This window comes from Polypterus senegalus, chromosome 16 (assembly GCF_016835505.1).
Source record: "Polypterus senegalus isolate Bchr_013 chromosome 16, ASM1683550v1, whole genome shotgun sequence".
In the NCBI taxonomy this organism is placed as follows: domain Eukaryota; kingdom Metazoa; phylum Chordata; class Cladistia; order Polypteriformes; family Polypteridae; genus Polypterus; species Polypterus senegalus.
In genome coordinates this window covers 95,556,539-95,582,402 of record NC_053169.1, presented here as the reverse complement: position 1 = coordinate 95,582,402, position 25,864 = coordinate 95,556,539, and the positions used below count along the sequence as shown (strand labels likewise).

Genomic DNA, 25,864 nt, shown 5'->3' with positions numbered 1-25,864 from the left:
GGGCTAAGGATCTGTGCTGCTATCTGGATGATTGCTGAATCAAATCCTGTTACTGCCAGAAGGGATCCTACTTCGTTGGGCCCTCGAGCAAAGGCCCTTAACCTGAAAATTGCTCCAGAGGCTGTGTACAATGGCTGACCTTGCACTTTGACCCCCCCAAAGATCATGCAAAAAGACAGTCTCCTCTCAGGGATTAATCTAGTGTACCAAAAAAATTACAAAAAAAGTTTTAAGTGCTTACATATTACTAGGCTGATGTCTTTATCCAAGGCAACATTTGACATGCAATTGGTTAAATTTCTGATTCTCCAAACGGAGCACAGGCAGACGAAGTGATTGCTCAGGGTCACACGGTGTCAGTAGTTGGATCTGAACCCAGAACCTCAAGGATCGAGGTGTAAATTCTTAACCTTAAGTCACTGCCTGCATTTCTTTTGCCTTGCTAACCTTTTCAGGAGGAATCAAACACAAAACCCATGAACCAATTAAGACAGTGGTTCTTAATCAGTCAGTCAGTGTTACCTTTAATTGATCTTATTGTTTAATTAGCTGACCCATATTTTCCTTTAATTTTGCATTTTGAAAAGAGGAGTAGTGTCAGATTTACACTTGGAGAAAAAAGTACAAAATATCATTTCCTGCATTTTTAAATGCTTACTTTATTCACTTTTTCTATGACATTTTCTTTCTTAATTGTATCTGAACACCAACAATTAGATGAGCTGAGCAGACACCTGTGCAAATGAGTGTGACAGGAGCAGCTTCTTGAGTGTTACCCACTTGTACATTTATGAGTATATAATTGTCTAAATAACCAGAACATTAAAAAATGAAAAAATCTTACCCATCTAAAACATATAATCTGCTTCATTTAGTAATAATTATAGCATATCCAGTATATCATTTCTGGATGGGCTCAAAAAGCATACAAGCAGTGAAAGGTAGGAGTCCAAATAAAAGATTAAATGGGCTAAGAGAGAAACCTCCACCCCTAGTGACAGAACTTGAGACCGATTGAATTAACATTAAAAATCAACAGTAGTTAGTGGTCTTTTAATCAAGGCTCTTTTATCCATAAGCAGTGGAGCCAATTCTCGCCGTAGTTAAATAGGGCATGAAATTACGTTAACCGTGCAATTGTGTGTACCATAAGAGACGAGCAACGCCAACAAAACTCGCCTAACTTAAGCGTTCCGCACCTTCGTGGCAGCAACATGACCAAAACAGAGAACGAAGTCACAGAAACTGGCAACACCGGTCCTCAGACTTGTAATTGTTATTATTTTTCCTAATGAGATATTCCTGCCATTCCGAAGCCTGCCCTAAAGTCATCTAACTACCTTCATCAAAGCGTCAATCTTTACTCATCTCCCCGATGACAGCTGGAGACAGATGGTGAACGCGCCAAAGCGCGGGACAACAATGCGCACGCGCCTCTGAAATCTGACAGACCTCGGTAAAGCGCGGGACAGCCGTGGTAGTACGAGTGCGCACGCGCATTGTTCTATGGCCTCCGCGCTGCTTTCTGGGAACCCTCGCGCCAAGAGGTTGTCGGGACGTGAAGATGGCGACGGGAGACTGAGGCCAGAGTGTTTTGGTTTTTTTTGCCCTCTTAATTTCTGTCTGAGGAAGGGCGGTAAATGCTTTTGACGCCACAGTGTTTATATTTAGAGTGAAAAAAGCAAGACAAAATGTCTCGACATCGCAATGTCCGTGGTTATAACTACGACGAAGGTATAAACATTACAAGTTTATGCTGACGCGACAATTTCTGCGTGGTATGCAGAGAGGGGACTGGCGTCGTGTCACATAGCCCATTTCATTACAATGTGAACATCACCGTATAGACGCTTAAAAGACGTGGTAAATGATAAAAGCATGTGCCGACTTGTTTGGTGGTGGAACCTTACGCGGGGAGAGCGACAAATGATGCCTTGAAGGCGTCCAATTTCCCCGTGCTGCTGATGCCGTCCTCGCGCTCTCCAGCTGTTTCGTGGCGCACCTGTTGTGTGTTTAGCGTCTGTCCGACTTGTCACAGCAAGCGAAGATTGCGCTCGATGTGAGAGACATTATATATATATATATATATATATATATATATATAGATTTTTATTAATCCACACTTGGGCCTGCGGTGCTGCCTCCTCCTTGTCCTCCGAAAGACTGCCACCCCTGACTTGTGTGCCTGTTATTTGTATTTAGTGATCACGTATAGCGCTGCCTGGGTTCTCCGTTTTATTCCCCCATCCATTCAGTGATGTCCTTTTAGCTTGGTTGTTCCTTTTTAATGCGCGCTGCTCATTTTCACTTTTAGCTGTGTTACGCGGTTTTTGTAACAAACGTCAGAACATTATTTGTTGAGGTGTTCGAGTATATATATATATATATATATATATATATATAATATACAGAGTTGTTCTTGCCCCATTTAACATGTTAGAGACAGGCAGTGCCTCTTCAGGTAGGATTTTAAAGAGCCCAGCCAGTTAAGCACAGATACTCTTCTGATAAACGGCATAAGCCAAGTACAAGGTAAAGCAGGAATTCGAGTCTGGTTCACCCCTGCCTCTGGGGTTTTCATTGCAACCAATTTCATACTAAGGGTTCACTCTTGCATATAAATGAGCCATTTGTTTAATTTCTTTTTTTGCATACATAAATATTTGCTGGTACATTCCTATGTAAACATAATTCAGAAATGTGCAATTTGTGTTTTCTTTATGTTAAATACGTTTTACCATATTCTTTTTAATTTTGCTTTTCCTGTGGAGTTTACATCTTTAATTGTATCCAAATATGGATGATTAGTGATGGGCTGTGCAGACACAGTGCAAATGACACAGCTACTTAAGTCCGTGTGTTTTACATGTGCACACACAAAACTGGGATAAGGTAAGTAACCCGGTTAAGACCTGGTTTCGTACAAATCTGTTTTACATGTGCATTTACTCCTCCTTAGGGAGTTCTTTGCTAAAATGCTCTGGTTCCAAAATAAAAATATTTTTCAAAGGGCAAACATCTTCAGTGACAGCCTTGATTCTGAAAAAGAACATGGGTGTGGGGAATACTACTTCTAAAAGGTACATAGTTACATTACTCGTTACTTGAGAAAAATATGTAAGTTACTAGAAAATGTAACGTGTTGCCACCGGTCTTTTTAATTTTTAAAATGGTTATTCTTCTTTTGAATGAAAAGCTGCACGTTTCATTGACCAGCATTTGTTATTAAATTCTAAGTGCATTTTATGAAAATTCATGAAAACCAATTCGAAACTCATCCAAATTTGCTTATTTTATTGTTGTTCATAAATCCAGTGTGGCATAGTGGTTAAGGCTTTGGATATGAAACCCAGAGGGCCTTGGGTTCAAATCCCACTATTGACATTGTGTGACCCTGAGCAAGTCACTTCATCCGCCTGTTCTCCATCTGGGAAAAACAAATGTGACCAATTGTGTCTGCCAAATAGATATATATATATTTTTAATCCAATTCCTTCATCTGCTGTGAAGTAAATAACACCTGTCCCTTGTATTATTTATTTATTTTTTAAATAACACCCCTGCCCTTAGATTTGAGGTTTCAACAGGTTTCTACTGTTTCAACATATAGCAAGTAGCTGAATTAAAATTAAACTTACATTTTATTAATGTTTCTGTTCGTGGATTGCAGCACATTCTTTCTGCTTGACATAGCAGTTGAGCCTTCCAAATGAGTTGCACAGAGGTATGTTTATTTCTAGCTTTAACACCAAGTTCTGCTGGAGTAGTGATGCCGGTATTTTTACTTCAGTAAAATAAGTGTTGTTGGGCTAGTTGTTACTTCAAAAAGTAATTTGGGCTATGTGATGTGCATTACTTTTATTTCGTTACTGCTTCTGAGATCTTAGCACTGCATGTTCAGCTTATCAGCATAAGTTTATCAATTGCTGAAATATTAAGACAGGATATTTCCACCAGGAGAAGGAATATGATTGTCCAAACATCTGTCTCAGAAAGTGTATCTTTTTGGGTGCTTCTCTTTATGGCTGCTGGAAGTGTGTGCGAAGCTAAGCAGGTGAACACTACAGCAGATATGCACAGACTGCAAAATCCTTAACTACAACCTGGTTAAGAGTTGCTTATGGAGAAAGCTACGTCTGTTAAGCAGATTTCTAAGAAACCATTAACCCAGCTTCTCTCACTGGTGTATGGGTTTACATGGCTTTTTAGAAACAAGGTGTCTGTGAATAAATGGGTTGCTAAAGCGCATGGAAACCCTCTGAGTGTTCATCATTTGTGTGTTTAATTAGTAATAATGCAAGCCAAACTTAGTTCTACAGACCACTGTCCGCTGTTCATCCTAAGCACTTTCTGCTTTTAACTGCACTCCTGCCCTTCTTAAACAAGCTGATATTTCTGTTTCTTCATCTTTTTGTCACTCCAGTAGTTATAAAATGGGTTTGCTAAGTTTTTAGGGGAATGTATAAAGCATGTGTGCATGACATAATTTTTTTTTTCTTGCTTTTTTAGATAAATGTTAATTCAATGTAGAATTTTAGATGCATACAGCAGAAGAAACAGATTCACAGATGGAAAAATATGCCATTAATAAACAAATGTATATTGTGCAGAATTGGTATAATGAATGCAAATTATCTGAGTGTATGTAGTTAGTCTGGTATGTTGGGAAGATGATTAAGATTTTAATGTTTTTGCTGTTTTCTATGTTGTATGTATCCTTTTTCATGCAAGTGAATTTTATACTGAAGTAACTGTCATTTGCACATTTGTCTGCACTGAACCTCCTGAATTGTCATTATTTGGACAAAATTAAGGGGCGAAACTACACTGGGGAAGGTGAACTAAAAATGAACATGGTGAAAGAATGTTAACACGTAAAGATTTACTACAAAAAAGGAATTTCTGAATTGTTTCCATGTAAATATACTCGCATACATTTCTGTGCAGAATAAGACCGCCTTTATGTCTAAGGTCATGCAAGTTAGACGAAGTGGTGATAAGTTAGCCCTGAATTATATATCTGTTTGTGTTGATCCTGTGAGGAACTGGCACCTTGTCCAGGGATGGCTACCACTTTGCCCGAGATAAGCAGGTTAAGATGAAGGAGGGATAACTTTCCAATGTCTTGTACATGCAGTGTGAAACTAGTTGACAAGCAGTGGCACATATAATTGTAAACTCAAATCCTTTTTGGTTTTGACATAAATACAAAGCTCTGAGGTTAGTTCTTCCCTTCTACTCAGAGCTGCTGGAGAGTCTTTTGAGAAATTAATTAATAAAGCCACAATTTTATCTTTTAAGCTTCTGAAGGAGATAGGGTTCCCTTTACCTTTTCAGTGTCTGAAAATTTTGAATGGGCCATTGAAGTGTTTACACTACCACTCTTATGTGACCTGATTTAATTTTCCATATATCCAACACATACTGGATTTTGGTGTAAGCGCCCAAAACTCGCATGCTGCTTGTGTAGGTGGTACTGAATTCTGATTCAGTTCTGAATGCCCATGTCTGATATGAGTTTAAATAGTAAGGTTGGATTTACTCGCAAGATATCCACGTTATTGGCGAAGGAAGTCACTGGAGAAAAAGTTGAGGCATATTATGTCATATCATATCTCTCCAAACTTAGAAAACAAGCAATGATTCTCACTTGTTAAAAAATAAAGAGCATCAGTGGAAAATACTTTCTCAGCTTATTTTCCAAAGTAGCCCAGTGCACTCTGCTTGAATTTGTTTAATATTCTCTTTATTTTGAAATTTTGCTAAATTTGTAGTGTAAACATTAAAGTAAAAAGTTGGTGGTTAAGCATTTGCTAGGGTTTGCTGTAAGTCAAGGCCGTGTCATACTCTTTTATTAGTTTTGCTAAAATCCTGTATTGATAGCTGTTAGACTTTTGTAATGTAATGATAGATGCTTGTCACTTAGTTCTCAGTTTAACACAACCATCCATCTATCCATCCATTTTCCAACCCGTTTAATCCGAACACAGGGTCATGGGGGGTCTGCTGGAGTCAATCCCAGCCAACACAGGACGCAAGGCAGGAACCAATCTCGGGCAGGGCGCCAACCCACTGCAGTAAACAACCATTGTAAGCTAGTTAAGATGTCAACATTTTTATTAACAGAAGCATGTGTCAAAAAAACTTGTTCAAAAATTGGTAAATAACCTGTACATGTGCAATTCTTTTATCATCCAAGTTTTAAGCCTTGAACTCAGAATTAATTGTTGTTAGTCATTTCGGAGAATGGAGTTCTACTTAGTTGATAACCGGACAGAAGCTGAGCCATTGGAGTAGTCTGAAATTAAACGTGGAAGTTCGGTACACTCTCTAAAAATATAATGGAGCGCCACTGGCCAAAGTGATAGAAATGAAGCCCTTACCCTCTCCCAATGATAACAATTTGCTGTTTTGTTTCATGGCAACAGATTTTGAAGATGATGATGTTTATGGGCAGTCAGTTGAAGATGATTACTGCATTTCACCTGCTACAGGTATGTATACATTTACTTATGTATATACCATGTTAAACATAACTAAAAATGATGTACTTCTGAAACCTGAGCAAAGGCAGTGTTCCTTTGGATTTCAGACTTCAAACCTTGAGGTATTGTGTTCAAACCCCATGCTAATTACTGACACTGTGACCATGAGTGAGTCACTTCACCTGCGTGTGCTGCAATTGGAAAAACAAAAGAAATGGAGCAAGTTTTATCTCCAGTGTTTTAAGTAAAATTGGATAAAGGTGGTAGCCAACTAATTACATTGTGAATACCTTAATTTGAAACATTGTGGTGTGGTCAAAGTGGCAAATGTCATAGCAATGTTTTTAATTACCTCTTTATATAGAGCAAGCACTTCTCATATACAATTTTTAAATATTGCATTTTTTTTAATAATTAGTGTGTAAATTAGATTGAAACTTAATTTAAAAAAAATAAAAATAAAAAATCCTGACCTATGTTTTTGAATTGCACATCGTAAACACGTGTGTTATAGCATAAATTATGATTCTAAATTAGTCTAGTACAAGAGGTCCTGGGAAGTACTGGTGCTTAGTTCAGGGTTGGTTCCCACCTTCTGCCCAAAGCAGCCAGGATGAAATCCTATCCATTTCATCCAGAATTACTCAAACACATTTAATGCTTCCTTTCCTTTTTTCTGCATTTGTGGATCTATGGAAGGCTGAACAAATGCACAGAAATTCCTTTAACTGAACAAGTGTTAATGTATGCATTTAACAATGTATTCTAAAGTAGTTCATTTTCATTTTATAGTACATTTCAATAAAAATGGGACACTTCAATCAGATGCAGTAATGTTTGTTTGTGCTATTGGTGAACTGTTAATTGCAAAGCCAAATGAGCATTTAGTGCATTTAAACTACTTAGTAGTCAGAGATTCTGTTCAAAGGGGCTTTGGTGTTGTGCAGGTACATACTATGTACAGTAAGTGAGGCATTCTTCATAATTCTTGATCTAAACATAAAATGTAGGGAAAGTTGTTCTTGCGTTATAGGTAATTTTAGATTGTTGGATTTCCCCTGCTCCCCAGAATCACCTAAAAATTTCTGCACAAGACATGACCTTGTGTTATATTTATAGTCTAAGGGGTACAGAGTAAAGAGAATAGGAGACAGAGCTTTTACTTGCGTGGCTCACATCCGTATCGAACCCGATCCTTGAGTCTCTTAAACTGTGGTGTGCTGGACAGAGCCCATTATCTAGAACACCATTGGCTCAACCATCAGTATATCTCTTGAGCTTACCCCTTAAAATGGATGCTCTGGAAGTCACTGGAGAAATTGACAAATCTAATCCTCACAGTGCTGCCAGCTTTGTCTAGTTGAGAACAAACCTTGTGGAGTTGATCGGTTATTGCATCCTGCACTCCATTCTTTGTCCAATAGGCAAACTCCTTATGGTAGACCACCTGGATCCATTCAATAATTTGATCTAGGACCGGTCTCTCAAAGGTATTCATTATGTGTGACACAAGTGCCACTGGTATATAGACTTTAGATGAACGTAGGTCACTATTGGTCTATTACTTTGCACTCACTAAAGCCTAGGTATCCCTTCCTTTGCCCTCTTCCTCCAGAGATTTGAGAACTTTTTCTGCCCCCCACCCTGAGTTACTCATTTCTGCCAGTCTGCAGAGTTGGATTTCCACAATCTGCAAGTATATGCCTTTGCCATGCAAGATTGTGTTCTAAAGTTAAGTGCCTTCTAAAAATTAAAAAAAAAAAAATCTTTGCCCATTCTAGGGCTTTACAGTGAAGGTTCTAGAGCACGGAGGAAAACCTTAAAATGTATCAAATGCATCCCTTTTTCAAGCCACTGGTCGTTGATTTTTTTTCTTCCCCTTTGCTAGTCCTTTCTGGTAGGGTAGGTTGCTACATTCTGTCTTTGTGCTCTTTGTGCATGGTAGGATTGTTTCATAATTATTGGTGAACTATATCTGTGCTTTTGGTATTTCAGCATGGTATTATACAGTTTGCAGTGAAGTTGTCATGATATTTGTCAAAATGTTCCCAAACTAAGCTGTGGTTACCACAGTTTCCGTGAAAACCTCAGTTTTTCTTTATGATATGAAAAGTTAATTCCATACTCTGTTTAAATCAACAATATGTCTAGGATTAAGTCTGTTATGTATTTAAATTTCCATAGAAACCATTTGTAATTAATGCTAAAACTTTAGCCAATGTGATCACTTAGTGTATATTCAATCAATGGTTAATTTAATTTCTACTGTGTTTGCATATGCTTCATTTTAGAATATTTTAAATCGGGGCACTAGGCCATGTTTGAGGTTCTTTGCAAGAAAACTGAATATATGAGGGTTTTTTTTTAATAATTGCATTGAATTCATAACAGTGCAGTGGTGTAATACTTTCCATGTAGCTGTGGCTATTTGTCCTGGAGAATTGACTTATTGCTAAATGTGTTTTTCAGCTGCTGAATTTATCTACTCCAGACGTGACAAACCATCTTCATTCACTGAACCCTTGGAGGAGGAAGAATTTGAGGAAGAGGAGTCTTCCTTGGAGTTTGTGTCACAGCATCAAGACAAGCTTAGTGGATTTGATCAAGGTTTTCGAACCCTTTGTTTGTTTTAGACTTCAGATTTAATTTGGGTTTATAGTCGGAGGGTGACAACATTTTTCAGCACAGTTGACTAACTCTTGTGGAATTCCAGTCTCGGGACTCTTTTTGTGTGCAGTTTATATGGATTTTCCTCCCTCCTCCCAAAGACATGAAGCTTGCTTAAATTGAAAGCTCTGATTTTGCATATTGTAGATGACTGTGCCCTGTAATGGACTTGGCACCACTGCTTTGTCCTTGATGGTTTTGGGATCAATTAGCAACTCCTTCTAAACCTGAACTGAATAACAGAATATACTCTGTCATCTGCTTTAGGGCAATTTACCTAAGCAGTTTTGGGAGGGGGAGGAAAGAGTGTAACTTGGGTGACAGTTTCCATAATCTCTGGGAAGTCATTCAAGAAATACTGTATTTTCTATTTTTTATTTTTAGCAAGAAATGAACATTTGTTGCTCCAGGCTAAATATGTACATCATAACTAACCTTAAAACCCTGAAGTTTTAGGCACTCGACTACTGTTCTTACAGTGAAGTCCTGACTTTTGCTGATTTCCAAGTGCTTTCTATCTGTATCTGTCATTGGAAAGCAATTGAAGAACAGGTTTAATTTTATTTATATTGTGTATTTTTTGCATAGGAATTTTTAATGCTGGTAATGGCACTTTAAAATTTATTATGAAGCTATAGCATAGAATTTCAAAAAGCGTGAATAAGCTTCATCCCAGGTAGCCTGTCCCTACACTAAGAAGTTAGAATACAAGGCCTGCTCAGGCCCTAAATGTGGCAGTCTTTGTAAGTTCAAAAATAACTTTAAATTCACAGACATGCCTGTCAGGAGAGAGGAAAACCACAAATCTCTGGCGTTTAGGACAACCCAAAGCAAAGTTCCTTTTTTATTATATATGTAAGAATGCATTTAAATCCCCCCAAAATAGTCAAAAAGAGTATGCAGAACAGAACTTGCAGCAAAAGTAAACAGTTCACAATGAACCTCTCCTAAACTCTGCCCTTAGCCAGAATATAAAGGCAGAGGGCAGTCTGAAGTGTGGTGTAATGCTGGCCTTGCCTCTTGGGGTTGCACCCATTAGAACACAATGTACCTTAAAAGGCCACGTATACAATACATAATAAAACTATTTAAATGAAGCATGTTTTAATAAAAATGACATGAAAGTGCATGAAATATAATTCAGTGTTAACGGACATAAGAATATAGGATAGAACTATAAAGCAGGGAATAAGCCATATGTATAACATACAAATCTTATTTGGTTTTTGGATGCACGTTTTGTCTGGAGCCCTATACAGTTACCTAGTGCTCATGTTTGATTCTCCTTGCTGACTTCAAGCTTTTTGATAAAGATTGGTTCAGGTATCATTTAGAACTGGTTTCATTGGCTGTTGGATTTTATTTTTTTTTAGAGAAGAATCAGTTATGAAAACGTAGGCACTATGTGTGTGTCTTAGGCTATGTTCACACTACTGTGTTTTTTTCTTTTAAAAATTGTGATTTTTAGATGAAAATAACCTCCGTCCACCCTAGCATTTTTCACACTAAAGTATTTTCTTCCCTACTAAAATGAACAAAAATACATATAATTGTCTGCCTATACTGAGCATACACGCAGCATAGGTATCTTTAACTGGACATATGCTGTGGGTTTGCCAAGCCACCCTCCGATTTGGCTCAGATTTAAGCTTCGTCTTCCATCATTTTGTATGTGGCTTGTTGCACTGCCCAATTGAATTTTGTAATTGGCCTATTGCATGATCAGAATAATTTCTTTCATTTCAGAAATTTCAGTTTGCTGCTTTGTAGTTTTAACAATCTCATGAACTATTTCTGCTTATGCCACCATCAAATTTCCTGACATTCATTGTGTGTCAACTGCAGTAAGTGTGCATAGTACATTTAGTCTGAGCACCCGTGTCATCAACTCTCAATAAAGCAGTTTGAACATGCTAGTGCAGTTTGAGCATATATAGTTGCTAGACCATGATTTCTAAAAATTGCCTGAAATGCAGTTTAGATGTGTACAGGTAAGCAGTACAACCATTACCATGGAAAGCAATGCTTCTGTGCCTACTATGTTGAAATTTGTTTTTCTTCAGTTGAAGTGTGACCAATCAGGGAATGAGACATTGTAATTGTGTTGCATCAGTATTTAAATTTTCACTTTAGTATTAGCAGCTTTTGGACGTAAATTCTGGTACCGAAACAGTTTTGAAGCAAATAATGGACAACTCCAAAATCCTCCGTCTTACCCCTAGTCTGCCAGGTGCACCACACAATTAATTGGTTGCCTCAATGATGCGCACCACACTACATTCCCTCTTGAAAGCTGTGAAGTCCTGACCATTTCGGAAGTTATAAGGGTGGATGAGTGTTCCTGTAAAGTACAAGCCAAATCAAAGCAATAATATGGGTATCGTTCATAGTTCTGATTGTGTCAAAGTGTGAGATTTTGTTTAGTATACAAAGCAAAAGTTCTTTTCACAACTTCACTTGTGAGTGGTGAAGAAATGGAAGCATGGGATTGCTGGTACTATACCATTTTTAAATGTTTTCCAGTTACAATATACAGTGCAACCCTGTGTTGTAATGAGTAGTTTCCCCATCAGAAAAGAGATGCATAGTAAGCCTGTACCAACCAGAATGTGAGCTCACATTGTCAGACATTTTCATTTTTGCCCATCGACAATGAGCATTTTCAAAAGTACAGTGGAACCTCGAGATACGAGTTTAATTCGTTCCAGCACTGAGCTCATATAGCGAATTTCACATATCTAGAACAAACTTCCCCATTAAACATAATGGAAATCCAGTTAATCCGTTCCGCACCCCCAAAAAATCAACCTTAAAATCAATTTTCCTAACAAATAACACTGATAAATAATATATACAAGTGGAACCTTGGTTTGCAAGTAACTTGGTTTACGAGTGTTTTGCAAGACAAGCTAAATTTTTTAATTTTGACTTGATAAAACAATGTCTTGCAATACGAGTAGTATGGATACACTTTGTCTAAGTGTTGTGATCATAACTGAGCTGATGGTGGTTCTCTCTTGTGCGCGTCTCTCTCTCTCTCCTTAACTCTCTCGCTCGCGCCTCTCTCTCCTTTCTCTCTCCCTCTCTTTCCCCTTTTGAGTTCAGTCGTGTCCTATTCTCCGTCTGCATGTCCGCGATATTTTTGAATACACTTGTACGGCGAACTGCTACAACGAAACAATGAAATCACAAGTGGATCCTTGTGCTACGGGAGAACAAGGAACACTGAGTGAGCTGACGGGCTGGCAGTGTCAGCTTGGGTGAATCCCCGAGTCAAGGCGGATCGGGAAACGCGTCACGCATACCCACAGCCTGACTCGTGGCTCTTTACGTGAGCCAATGCTCGTATTTAGATCCAAATTTTTCGCTCATACTTTCCTCTTATCTTGAATTTCTCGTATACAGAGGTGATCGTATCTCTAGGTTCCACTGTATTTGTATTTTGTGGGTTGAAAATGTAGTGTGGATGATGGAAGACCAAGACGATTGTTTAAAACACACTAACATTTATTTTCTTTTCACCCTATCGTAGCTCGACTGTATTCATGCCTTGACAATATGCGAGAAGTCCTTGGTGACTCTATCCCGGATCCTATTCTTGTGAATGCAGCTCTTCAGTCCAACTTTGACCCACAAAAAGCTTTGGACGCTGTACTTACAGAAGGTGGGCAGAAGTCAAGTGCCCGAAACCAAGACAGCGCCTCAGCAGAGAAGTCTGCCAAAGGTAAGTTGCTATGTACCTTTGTTAGTTTCACAGTGCATGTATGGAGACTTTTTTTTTTTTTTTTTTTTTAAATTTACTTTTACAGTTGCTAGTATAGCCCAATATTTAAATATATGTTCAGTGGATACACATGAGGAAAATCCTGTGGAACTTGGACAAAGCAATAATAGAAACCACCTGGGCTCTAAAATGTCATAACTAAGGCAGCATCAATCATCTCATGGGAGAAGGTTATCTAATCCATTCCATTTTTCTTACTTTTGGAAAGATTTTGGGCAAGGGAACAATTTTATCGGTCTAATTGGTCCATCCAAGTTGTGTAGGTGATCTAGTATTTGTTACACATTTTATTATTTATACACCTAATTTTTGTAATTAACATTTTATTATACCTCTTTGGTTACATTTTACCAATTTGAATTGCTCTTTTTAGTTGTACATATTTCTTTCCATTAAAATATCAAAGTCAGACTTTGCATGAGTAAAGAGTTTGGCACTAGCCTTGTTACATTGCAGTTTGTCCCTTGCAAATTTTGCTCTTGGGCTGTATGCATGTTTGTATACGTTTTTTATACATTTTATTATATATAAATTAGTGTTAGATCAGTATTTAAAATTTGTCTTTTGATCTTAGCATTTCAGACCTCTATACCATTAGCAAAACACTTCCCAAGCAAGCGAGTGTCAAGGGAAAGGGTGCAAGTTGGGAAGTGAGAGGAAAGCTGATTACTTTCAGAACTGAAAATCCAAAAATGATGGTACCGGACGGTTTTAAAGTTTGGGTTTTTCAGTGCTTTTCCACCACCACTATACCACACAACCCTAATATGCATGTAATTATAGTTATTTTGTGTCTGTGGTGTTGATTCTTATATGCCTACCTCCCTTACCCAGTTAACAGTCGCTATAGTTTGCTTTGTATGTGCAGAATGAACAGTGTATTTATTTCTCTGCAAATGCTGGCCCATGGAAAACCTGTTAACATTGCCTTTTTTCTTTTGGAACTGTTATACTCTGTCTACTTGCTTCAAAATATTATTGTAGTAGAATAACTGAGGTTGAAATTAGGTATTGAACTTTATACAGGGTGGTCCAGATCTAATTATTCAGATCCAGATTGTCTGGATGACTTTGATTTATGCGGGGACAATTCCAGTTTGGCGCAAAGATGATTCTTCATGTTGTCCGTTCGCACACTTCTCGATGGTCCGGGAGTTTTCAGGTGATTTTTCTGTGTAATAAACTTAAGTTATAGCGTACTGAAAATTGCATAATTAGATCTGGACCACCCTATATATAAGATAAGTAAAGATCGACTGAAGGAATTTTCAGCCCTTTAATGATGATGGAAAACAGCTCTCATGAAAAGGATGCCACATGGAGGTAATTTCTTGATTGTCTTCATTGAAGAATATCTCCTTACTAACAATTGAAAATTGTCTGAAATTTTTAAACTTGGCTATGTAAAATGAATAAAGAAACCTATGCAAAACAATTAAGGTAGAGTCTTAACGATTGGTATAATTGAATCAATGTTGACATGGTTCTGATGTTTTACTTGGTATAGGAGGCACGTTTCTTGCTCACATATTGCAGACCTTGGAAAGTCCTGGAAAAATGCCAGTTTATTTCTTTGGGTTTTTGACTTCATCCCCCCCCCTTCTTACCCTTTGTATGCCCTCAAATGCATGGAGTTACATAAGGTGTGAAAGAAGCAATATTGAATAATAATGCAGTTTTCTATGCTGTGGTGTGCTGTACCAATAGCCTCACTTCAAGAGAACACCACAAAATCGACAGCATGCTTTTTAAAATGATGGGCTCGGTTATGGGATGCTCTCTGGACCCTTTGGAGGAAGTAGTGAATGAGAGAATAAAGACAAAATTAAGTACCATTCTGAACAATCATTAATTCTATGCATTTTTATATCTCCAGAACTGTGGAATATGGTGAATTTCAGCAGGTTTCACTATCTTTGCCCAAAGAAATTGCACTATGGGGGGAATGTTCAATAATTGAGCAATCCCGCACTGGAGTGTCCCTGTTCATTTGTTCTGGTCTTCGAAAGCACAGTGCTCTGCCATTAGTCTAGTTGAACTACCCATAAGTCATTGCAAATGTGTTGTATTGCATCAGCTTCTATCTGTAGCAGTTACCATGTAATTTTCATATTCCTTTACTTTGATTTGCCTGTATATATTAATATGCAACTTACCATATTGCGGCTAAGAAAATGTTTCAAGGGGGATTTACTTAACACCCCTCATTATTGGTCAAGAGTCCTGTTTTCAATCATTTGTGAAGGGGCATCCTGTTTAACAGTATTAGTAAAAATACATGCATATTTGCATATAGTAAGCATATGATTGAATAACTTGATGTATAGATTTTACGATATGGGTAATGTGAGCTTTGCCATGAGTTTATTGCTTGCTGTTGATCAGCATTGGTCACTATATCCTCCTGTTCCAGTAACATTTCCATTAAGCACAAAAACCAGAGATTAAAAAATTTTCAGTAATTCCTACAAACTACTTTGGGTAAGTAATAGATAATGGAACACACCATACAAAAGTGGTGTGTTGTTTTTTTTTTATAATATAAATTGACAGAAAACAATAATTGAAGATTTAATCATTGGGTTGCTGAATTAAAACCATATGACTTATAGAAGTTTTCTCTAGCATTCTTAACCATATTGCTGTAAATACAGTAAGCAGACTGAGTGATTACCAGATTGTACTCTTTGAAAGCGTTGAAACTGTCTGAAGGTTGTCTGCTTTTTGTGACAAAGTAAAAAAGTCATTTAGTAATAAAATGCCTTTTCTCCTTTTTTTTTCCCCCCCCAACATGTATTGCTAAACTATTTTTTGCTGCTGCATCTTCTTGATGGAATCCTTCATGCTTTTTGTCCACCTTTGAATACTATTGGCTATCGTAAGGTAAGGCGACATATTTTGTTCATTAGATTTGGGTTATCCCAACCACACAAGGCATTGTGTAATTTTAGAAAAGTCCAACAACCAAATGACAACCTTTTTAAATCCAAGTGATACATTTTCTGGACCTAATTCATCTGTAATTCTGTCTGGTGATGTACCTTCTGACAGAAGTCTAAAAGTGCCTTATATTGATAAAGGGACTAACTCTTGTGACAAGTCATTGTTAAATCTCTTTCCATTTAATATGGATGAAAGTATTTTTGCAAAAACAAACTCTGACATGTTTAAAAATTCACTAGCAAAACTTAGTTTAGCAGAACTGATTCCAAGTAATGAATTAAACGGTGGAGGGAGTGCAGCATTATCTCATTCTTCTGGAGCTGTCTTAGACATTAACAGAGGGCATGCTTTCTCTACTGAAACATCCACAGACATACAGCCCAGCAAATCCAGTATTTGTTTATCTGAAACTAACCACTTAACATCCTCACTTAATAGTTTAATTCTGCAGGATGCCATGCAGACTCGAGCAACTACAGTGTTCAAAAACCTTAACCCTGTTTGCCACGGCAGTTCATTCAGTAATTGCAGTGAATCCACCAACAGTAAGCCAAAGACTGTAAACCCTTCTCTTGAAGATCTGTTTCATGAGCACAAGAAAAGTAGCCCCAATCTGTATGCTTCTTACTTGGATATCTGTGACAAGCCAGAGACTATTGAGAAAGAGCTATCATTGTCTCTGTCACAGCCAACTTCTGAAAATGAAGTTAAGTTAGGGGCTCCTTTGTCACTTTGCTCTTTGTTGTCTCACCAGAATAGCAACTTGGAAAACTTTACCAGAGATGAGGTGAAAACTGATTGGCCTACAGTACCATTAAGAAGTGAATTGGCCGGTAATCCCATAAACAGTTGCAAAACACAGACATCTCCAATAGTAGATATGAATATTGATTTGAAAACTCTTATACAGGGCCATCCAAGCAATAAAGCCCTACGGAAAGAATGCTCTGAAACCAGGAGATATGTTGCTGATCGTTCCAGAGGCAGAAAGTCACAAATGCCTGAGTTCAAAAACAGAAACAAAAATGAAAAAGTCTTTAAAAGACGGATGCGGACTACTTCAAGTTCAAAAGATATAACTGCTAAACCTTCAGTCTTTGCCTTGGCCTTGTCATTTCAATGTACTTCAAGACACCTTGAGAAAAGGTCCTGTATCATTCACAAAGCCTTCTTGTACAACTCACAGGTGCAAGTAGTGAAAAGGAAAGACCAGAAACCTTTATTTAAGATACCGCCATTTTGCTTTCAGACGCCCTCTCCAGATGACATTGTTAAAGCCAAACAGAAAAAAGCCTTTACAAGGCAGTAACTACTTTTGAGTTGTTACTTTTCTTAAGGCAGCTGTACACTTTTTTTATGTTGGTTTTTAACCAGATAATTCCTCAGGAAATGCATCTATTTTTTTGTCTCCGTGATTTAATGTTTCTGAAAAAGACTCTGCATTTGCATACTGTTCTCTTAACTAATTGAAAATTGTTCACAACAAGAAACTTCTAAAGTTTGCAGTCCTTAGGGGTCTTCACCCACTAGGATGTTGTTTTGCAATATTTTTTACAACATTCATTTACAATTTACATGCTTTTCCATCCGGGGAATGGACTTGATTATAAAGAGAAAGCATAGCAAGGGCCCTGTCTGACGCATTTTAAGACTCCTAGGTTATATACTGTTGTAGCATTCTTATACAAAAATGCCTGCATATATTGTACTTTACATGAGATTTTAGTTTTTCTCAGTGTTTTTTAGATTCTGTTTTGATATTTAATCACTGCCATCTTTACTAACATCTGATACATTTTATTTCTAACATTTCCTGTAAAGCTTTTTTTTTAATTTGTTGCACTGATAGGAAGACATTTTAATTTTCCAAAATCTAGGTGAGAGAGATGTCACTTTCAGCAATACAAGATTTGAATTTGGTCTTAAAACTGATGTTTAAATGTTTTAGTTGTCAAAATGTTTAATATGAAAACTTAGCAGAGCGACTGTGATGAATAATTGATGCGTTTTAAGTGAGAGCTAAGAATTACAAATTGATAGAGACTGGAAGCATAACAGAGGTTGAACAAGCCACACTACAAGGCTTTTTTTTAACAAAGGAAACTATTTCACAGGTGCAAATAACTTCAGAAGTGATGAACAGTCAGTGTTGGCTGTTGGTTTACCACTGAACAGAAGCATCAGGCATTAAAGTGCAGTAAAACACCTGGATTACATTTTTTCCCCTTAATTTTCTCAAATTAAACAATGGTAAATGTTAGAACTGTAATTCAAATTTGCAAGCTACTTTTAAAACCATTATTAACAGAATCTGCTTAATTGAAATCCTTTTTAATCATGCAACATTACAATGTGCAGGTTAGAATGCTGGTTATGTGTTCATCATTTCAGTTTGTGCCTGATTAAAGGGTTTGTAGTGTAGGAACTGACCGTAATGGGTTCAAAGGCATTGGGATAGAGCAGTGATGCTGTTTTATTTTTTCTTTTTTTAAAGTGTTTGTAAAAGCATTCCAATTTTTATTAAGTATTTTGTTTTCTGTAAGTAAAGTGGGTAATAAAGAAATGGCTGATATAGTTGTATATTTTGTATTCATTGCTAAACATGTAAATACTGCAATAAAAATGTTTGATTTATGCCGTGTGTTGGGTAGAGAACCATTAATAACTCGGAAGTTGTATAGATTTGTGTTCTGGTTTACTTGGGTCTTATACTGAGCTTTCTTCAGGTGTTATGGTTTTCCTGTCCTATCCCAGTTACACTTTTTGTTTGGTTGGGAACTGGATTTTCAACCAGCTAGATCACTGATAAACGGTTGCATGTATGCAATCCCTATTGCAAGTGTATTAATGTAATTTACACACACGTAACTTCTTGCATAAGTTTACTGTTTTTGAGTTGTACCTGATGTTTTTCCCCCACCCCCATGGTTATTTTCCAGTTGGTCTACCCTCACTTAATAAATGAACACTGTTATTGCATGGATGCTTTAGCAACTTTGTCTTTTCTGGGTCTGGCATTTCAGACTTGACAACTTTTTCACATTTGGGGTGGGTTGTGTTTTTTTGTCCCTTTCCCCCTAAATTTTTTAATAGCTTTTCCACGTTGATTATTTGGTGATTGCTTAGTATCCTCAACCTTTAGAAACCATTTTAGCTTAACCTCAGTGTTAACAGGGTAGGTATTTCGGATTCACTTATGACCTTTTTTTAAACCCTGTGTATAGAAAGAAACAATCATTGACTTGTTATACTAGTCCAATTAAAATACTACAAAGATTGGAATAACTATTAATGGTTTCTTTGTTTTTGATAGACATTTGTATATAATGTATTTTCATTTACAAGTAGAGAGTAATGTACGTATTTACAAACATTGAAATAAAATTAATGTAAATAAACCATAATAACTAGTGGGGGGTGTGCGTTTGTCTCTGTAGTTTTGGCTTCATTTTTTAATCCGAGTAACAATTTACAATAGTAACTAATAAGCCTACTACAGATTCAAACTTCTGGGATATTGCAAAGCTGCCCCATTTTGCTTATACGAGTGATTCTTGACCACCACCTTTAGCTGTTTTTATTCCCAGTTTCAATATTTTGAGTTTAGTGCTGAAATTGTAAAATGTTTCTTTTCTTAATCTATATGTTACTAATAAGCACATTAGTGGGTCTGATGCTGAAGTAATTGTAGCCTTTACAGTCCGTTAGCAAACCATTATTAGGATACAATTAAAGGAGCAAAACAAACGATAAATTACTTGGAATGCAACAAAAGTTACACATTTACAGCTGTGTTTTTTAATAAAAAAAAAAAAATCCAATTTCGTAATGTCTTTATAAATGGAAATGTCACACACTTTTTTCAGAGTGTAAAATAAGAATAGACAAAAGGTCAGTTAAATGAGATCAATCGGAGGTAAAACTGATTTCAAATATTCTGAAACTGTTTAGAACAATGTCTTCCCATGAGTAAGTTTGGAAAGCACTGATCCCTGTAGTCCCTTGGTTCTAATCCTTTTTTATGATTGTACCCCCAAAGGGTGTGAAAGTATGTCCGTGGGTACCCCTCGCGCATAGGTTCGTGCATTTTCATAATGGCATGTACTTGCCTTTCTAATGCGATACTTGGGCTTGTTGAAGGCTGGTAATAACATCATCTTCAGGCTGGAGCCAGTTTCGTCGTTTAGTTTTTATTGCGGTCAAAGCCGAGAAAGCACTTTCATATAAATATGTCGATGTAAAAGGCAACAATGCTGACAACGCTGCATTACTCAAATCTTTGTATTCTTGACTCACACTATGCCAGAAATGTCCCACATTGCTTTCCATTCTTGCTTTCAAAGTTCTGTCTGTTGCAAGTTCAAATAATTTCTCTTTCAAGTCATCAGGAAGTTCTGCTGTCTCAACATTGTTTTCACAAAAAGGATTCAAAATCCAGTTCTGGGCACCATCCATTTCGATTTTAGGAAAATATATGAGAATTTCATTTTCTAGATTCTTCAAATGATCGATGATCAATGTTTTGATATTAGAAAAGCTTGAAAGCTCGATGTTTGAGTCTTCACAAAAAAATGTAATTGTTGGGAAGATTACAAGATGTCCAGCAGAAATTCTGTTTTCCAATAGATAACTTTTTTATGAAAAGCTTGCATGTTGTCAATGGAAGAAAATGTTGCTATTCTGTCCTTGAAGTTTCAAATTCAACTTTTTGCAAATATGTCGGCAAGATATGCGACTTTGCATTCATAACCACTGCTCGTCCTCAAAATACGTTACAAAAGCAGATTTCTGATCTTTAAGAAAGACGTAAACTTCATTTCGGAGCTCAAATAACCTGTTCAAAACTTTTCCACGAGACAGCCACCTGACTTCGGTATGCAAAAACAAAGTTTTGTGTTCTGAACCCATGTCCTGGCAAACCAGTCGAAAGAGCTGAGTGTTCCGAGCATGTGACTTGATAAAGTTCACAACTTTGACCACAGTGTTCAGTGTCTCATTGAACTCCACGCTTAAGTGTTTCGAGGCACGTGATTGTTGATGAATAATGCAGTGATTCCATTGTACTGATGGATTTTTCCCTTTCATCAATGCTTTCAAGCCTCCTCGGTGGCCCGTCACGTTAGCTGCGCCATCTGTGCTCACAGAAACACACCACATCCATTCAAGTCCATGAGTGGCGAGACACTCTGAAAGAATTCTGAAAATCTCTTGTGCTGCTGTTTTTCCCGGCAAAGCTTTGCAAGCTAGCACTTCTTCTGAAAGTCCCTTCACCTGATCAACATCCCAAACAAAAATCATCAACTGAGCTTCGTTTGATACGTCTGTTGACTTATCCAGTTGTAATTCAAATTGTTTTCCGAGTTTGATCTGCTCACAGACTTGCTGGATTACGTCGTCAGCCATTTCTTGAATTCTCTTTGATACAGTATCATCCAAATGTGGGAGTTTTCACCATATCGACTGCTTTCTTGTCTCATTATTTCTGCAGTTTTTAGTGCTGCAGGAAGTACCAACTCCTCAACAATAGTATGAGGTTTCCTTGTTTTCGCTACTTCATATGAGGTGCGCAAAGCTTTCTCGGACATATGCAGATATCCGTGAAACATTGCGGTGCCTTTCGTCACACTCTCACGTTGCCTCTTGAAATATTCCAGCAGTTTATCTTTCAATTCCACATGTTTGGTTTGCAGGTGTCTCTTCAGAAGTGACGGTTTCATGCTGTGATTGGACAGAGTTTCGTTGCATATGACAGAGTGGAAGTGGAGGGTCCGCACCATTGCTGACAAAACTGTAGCCCAAATATTCTGTAGAATATTGTCTTTTTCCACCTGCAGATGAATTTTCTGGTGGCTTCTTATCTTGCTGCTTCCACGGCCGTTTTTGAGAAATTCCTTGGCCTGTCTTATCCGAAGATGACCCAACACCTTCCAAATCACTCAATTTCGCGAATGCACCAGTACCGCCTCACTTCCGTTTCACTATAAACCGGTCCATTTTTGGGGTTCCCGCCAACAATGTGAACACAAGCATTATAACCACCTTCAACTCCTTTCTTGCACTGAAGAGGTTATCCTCTCTTAAAAGCTACCACCCCACTGGGGACATGACTCACGCGTTGCCCCCAACCTATTGCTTGTAGGCCTAGCAACAGCAGAAATTTTTTTATTTTTGTAACTTTAATCCCCTTGACACGCCTCACCACTTTCCGAAGCAAATCTACTCCATCCTATAGAATAGCTGTGCTGCCGCACGTGTTTTGTTGATGAGTCACGCAGCGAACTGGCGACCTTCTTCAAACTCTTTGGTTTTAAGTTTAAAAATTTTAGCCTTGGACTCGCAATCCCTCCTAACCCATTAACAGCTGTGTTTGGTGTTCTTCCAGATGGGTTTAAAGTGGAGAAAGACAAACAAATTGTGATTGCATTCACTACACTCTTGGCACGCAGACTTATTCTGATAAACTGGAAGAACCCAAACTCTCCTCTTTTAAGTCAGTGGGAAACCGATGTGTTTATATTATTTGAAGTTGGAAAAAATCAAATACTCAGAGGATCCGTACAGACGTTTTTCAAAACATGGCAGGATCTAATTAGTAATATTTTAAAAAGTTCATAAAGCACAGAGAATTTATTAATTTAGGTATGTTTACAAGCCTTAAATTTAACGCCGTTTGGCTTGATCTCTCTCAGGGGTGAGGATTGATCTGTTCTCAACTTAATTTTTCTTTTTGTAAAAACTTGATTGCTTTGTATGGATTGTAATAAAATTAATAAAAAAAAAAAAAAAAAAATTTAAAGCATTGAAACCGATTCTTTTTTTTTTTTTTTCCTACTTTTGAGTGCGAAATCGAAACAGAAGGAAAATGGAAAAAAAAAAACGCAAAATTATATGTTGCTGCGTACCCCTGTATAACCCTTCCCGTACCCCTAGGGGTACGCGTACCACTGGTTGAGAACCGTTACTGTTGTCCATGTGGAGGCCCCCTCAAATATACATGGCAGAAAAGTAAAAGGTGGTCTGCACCACAAAATGAAGGGAAACTGCATAAAGGTCATGGAGAATGCGACAAAGGCAGTAATAGCTTAATGAAGAATGAATCCATTTAGTATATTGCTTTTGAGTAACTGCCACAGTTATTCTGCTCTCCGTGAATCGGTGACCTTATCCTCCTAATTGCGTCCCTACAAGTCGCAGAACAGGCAGTCTTATTAGGTTTTGAATATATCAAGCATGGTGTGGATCAGTAACATATTTGCTTTTTGTGTTTTGTAAAAAAAAAAAATAAAGATATTGCATTTGTGTTAACAATAATTGAGCAAAAGCAAAAACGTTAACCGAGCAACTTTGAGCATTTTTCTTTGACTTTGCAGCCAAAGTGGGTTTGGTTACCATCTTTTTAGAAGATAAGAGAAGTTTATTCTCCCATAAATTGGGAGCGACTCACCGCTTGGTAGATAGCCATGAGAGTTTATCCACGGTGTGTGTGCAGGCACATGGTTTAGGTTGTTCTGATACCATCTTTGTTTACTCTCTTTGTGAAGTTGGCATGGCAGTAATGTTTGCTCTTTTCATTTATTTTTTTTCTACCCAGGATTTTGGCTACCTCCCCAATGCTTTTTGTTGCTGCCAAAAAGTAGGCTTGCTTGTTTGGCAGTAAGATGGATCAGATTGTGGGAAGATATGCCCACTTGTGCCACAGGTTTATATTTAAAGGCATTTAACCTGTAAATTAAAGTAGGTCTAGCTTGTGTCCATGGATGTGTGGAATTTTATTATTATTCCTTTTGAGAGTCCCCCTGGTTGAAGTCACTGTATTTCCAGAGTTGAAATGATTCATCATTAGACTGTTAATAACAGAGTTAGCCACTTCTGTTGACTAGTTCCTTTTTTTTTAAGAAGGAATATAAACATTAAGGATGGTAAAATTTAGCCATATCTTGGATGAATTCTGAATTGCACATTGGAGTTTATTGTAATTTGCCTGTTCTAACAGTATTGCTTATTCACTAAAGACACTTTCCCAACTCTTTGTTCAAGGACTATTTAGAATCTCTGGAACTTTTGTAGCATTCTCTTTGCAGGAACTCTGGCCATATAATAGATGGTACCTGGTACTTCACCCCCATCCATAGGTAGGACTCCATTGTCAGTGAAGATGAAGCGCATTACTTCACACCACTCTTCCTTGTACCTCACATTTTTCATAAAGGTTATAGATCCTGTTGTGTGGTTGGAATGCAGTACAAAGGGGACATAGACCACATGTGGCCCAGAGCCAACATTAGACAGGAACATGAAAAGAAAGTTCCTCTGGTGGGAATGTGCCAATAGATGTCCAGTCCTCCTCCTGTCTTTTGCGTATTCCATCTGCTTGTATCGGGTGAAATCCATCCAGCGTTAAAATAGCATTTGGAATCGGAATTTAAAGCCGGTTCTGCAAGAAGCCACAGTACCTGAACATGCCATGAGATGTGATAGTCCAACCAACTTATTTAAACACCCCTCATTTCTATGGAGGCGAGCAGTTATAAAACCTTTCCACATTTTTTTTTTTTTCCTTTCTCCCTCTACTCTCTTCAGTTTGCAAAAATTTGGGCAGTTCCAGATGGCAGCTCAATTAGAAATGGTGAGTGGGTTTCTCAACGCAGTGTTTTCAGACTATCAGACTGTGTTCATTTCATGGTGCATTATGAAAAATGAACAAACCTGTAAAACATTTTATTCTGATATTTTTGACTTCACCATTTTGTAGGTTTTGTATATTACCTCGGGCGGCACGGTGGCGCAGTGGTAGCGCTGCTGCCTCGCAGTTAGGAGACCTGGGTTCGCTTCCCGGATCCTCCCTGCGTGGAGTTTGCATGTTCTCCCCGTGTCTGCGTGGGTTTCCTCCCACAGTCCAAAGACATGCCAGTTGGGTGGATTGGCGATTCTAAATTGGCCCTAGTGTGTGCTTGGTGTGTGGGTGTGTTTGTGTGTGTCCTGCGGTGGGTTGGCACCCTGCCCAGGATTGGTTCCTGCCTTGTGCCCTGTGTTGGCTGGGATTGGCTCCAGCAGACCCCCGTGACCCTGTATTCGGATTCAGCGGGTTAGAAAATGGATGGATGGATGGGTATATTACCTCTTGTGGACTGTGGTGGGTGTTTTGAGTTTTGTTTATTTTTTGTAATTTATTATATAACTTGTTTGCTGGCTGTTTGAGCAGTCATGTCCAGGTCAAAGGCATTTATTATTCTTTCCAGGACTACCAAACATTACCTTCTTATTTGTAAGTGGGGGGAAAAAAATGCTACAATACACATTTTTAAAATTTGCAGTACTGCTTTATGTATATTTTTTTTCTTGATTGGTTAAAGTGCAGTCCGTGTATTGCAGCACTGTGAACAAGTTCTAGGTGTTGGATAGTTGTTCAGTTAATTTAGTATTTTTCCTTAGTGAACAATAGCTGTTTGACAACTGTGTTGTCAAACTGAATGGTTTTTAAAAATATGAAAGTGCTTAAGTAGTTCATTTGTGACAAATACCACTTTTTAAATTTTATTTTGGAGTGAGAAAAATCTATACACAGTCCCTAAAAATATCCTTGCATTTATCATCAGAAGAACTGAATTTTTTATATGGTATCACTGCAATGTTGTAATGGAATTCTTCTTTTCCCTTTAATGAATCTTCCATATTTTACATTTCTCTTGATTTCCAGTCCAACCCCTTTCAAAATTGACATTCAGTTAGCCATTCAAAAGTCCCACAGATATTATCTGACTCAAAACTTCTTGGATCTTCACTCACCACCTCCTCTGTTTTAATTAACATAACGATGTCTGACTTGCTGTTAAAGAACAGATCCATTCATAGATGACTTAATTTAAAACTAAATGTATTTAACTTTGATGTATTGTACATTCCTTCTGTTTCTCTCTCCAGAAATCTTTTCTAACCATTGCACTTGATAACATCACCCTCTAACCACGGACCGTTGTCAGGAACC

The 25,864-nt window shown here is 37.7% G+C and overlaps 1 protein-coding gene and 1 long non-coding RNA gene across 5 annotated transcripts in view; both read left to right on the top strand.

Annotated features, from left to right (window-relative positions):
- The first annotated feature begins 1,155 nt into the window (after nucleotides 1-1,155).
- Nucleotides 1,156-25,864, top strand: part of hbs1l (HBS1-like translational GTPase) — a 134,186-nt gene continuing 109,477 nt past the window's right edge. For 2 of the 4 annotated variants that reach the window (XM_039739047.1, XM_039739046.1), the window contains exons 1-4: nucleotides 1,492-1,636; nucleotides 6,429-6,494; nucleotides 8,955-9,092; nucleotides 12,685-12,876. In XM_039739047.1, the coding sequence (XP_039594981.1) occupies nucleotides 1,507-1,636; nucleotides 6,429-6,494; nucleotides 8,955-9,092; nucleotides 12,685-12,876 (526 nt within the window). In that variant the 5' untranslated portion in view covers nucleotides 1,492-1,506. Of the gene's footprint in view, nucleotides 1,270-1,491; nucleotides 1,735-6,428; nucleotides 6,495-8,954; nucleotides 9,093-12,684; nucleotides 12,877-25,864 lie in introns of those variants that run through there. The other 2 variants (XM_039739048.1, XM_039739049.1) reach the window with 2 other exon arrangements.
- On the top strand, nucleotides 15,529-18,858 carry LOC120517002. The gene is made up of 2 exons (XR_005630958.1): nucleotides 15,529-15,819; nucleotides 16,634-18,858. It is a non-coding gene; the product is annotated as an uncharacterized LOC120517002 (long non-coding RNA).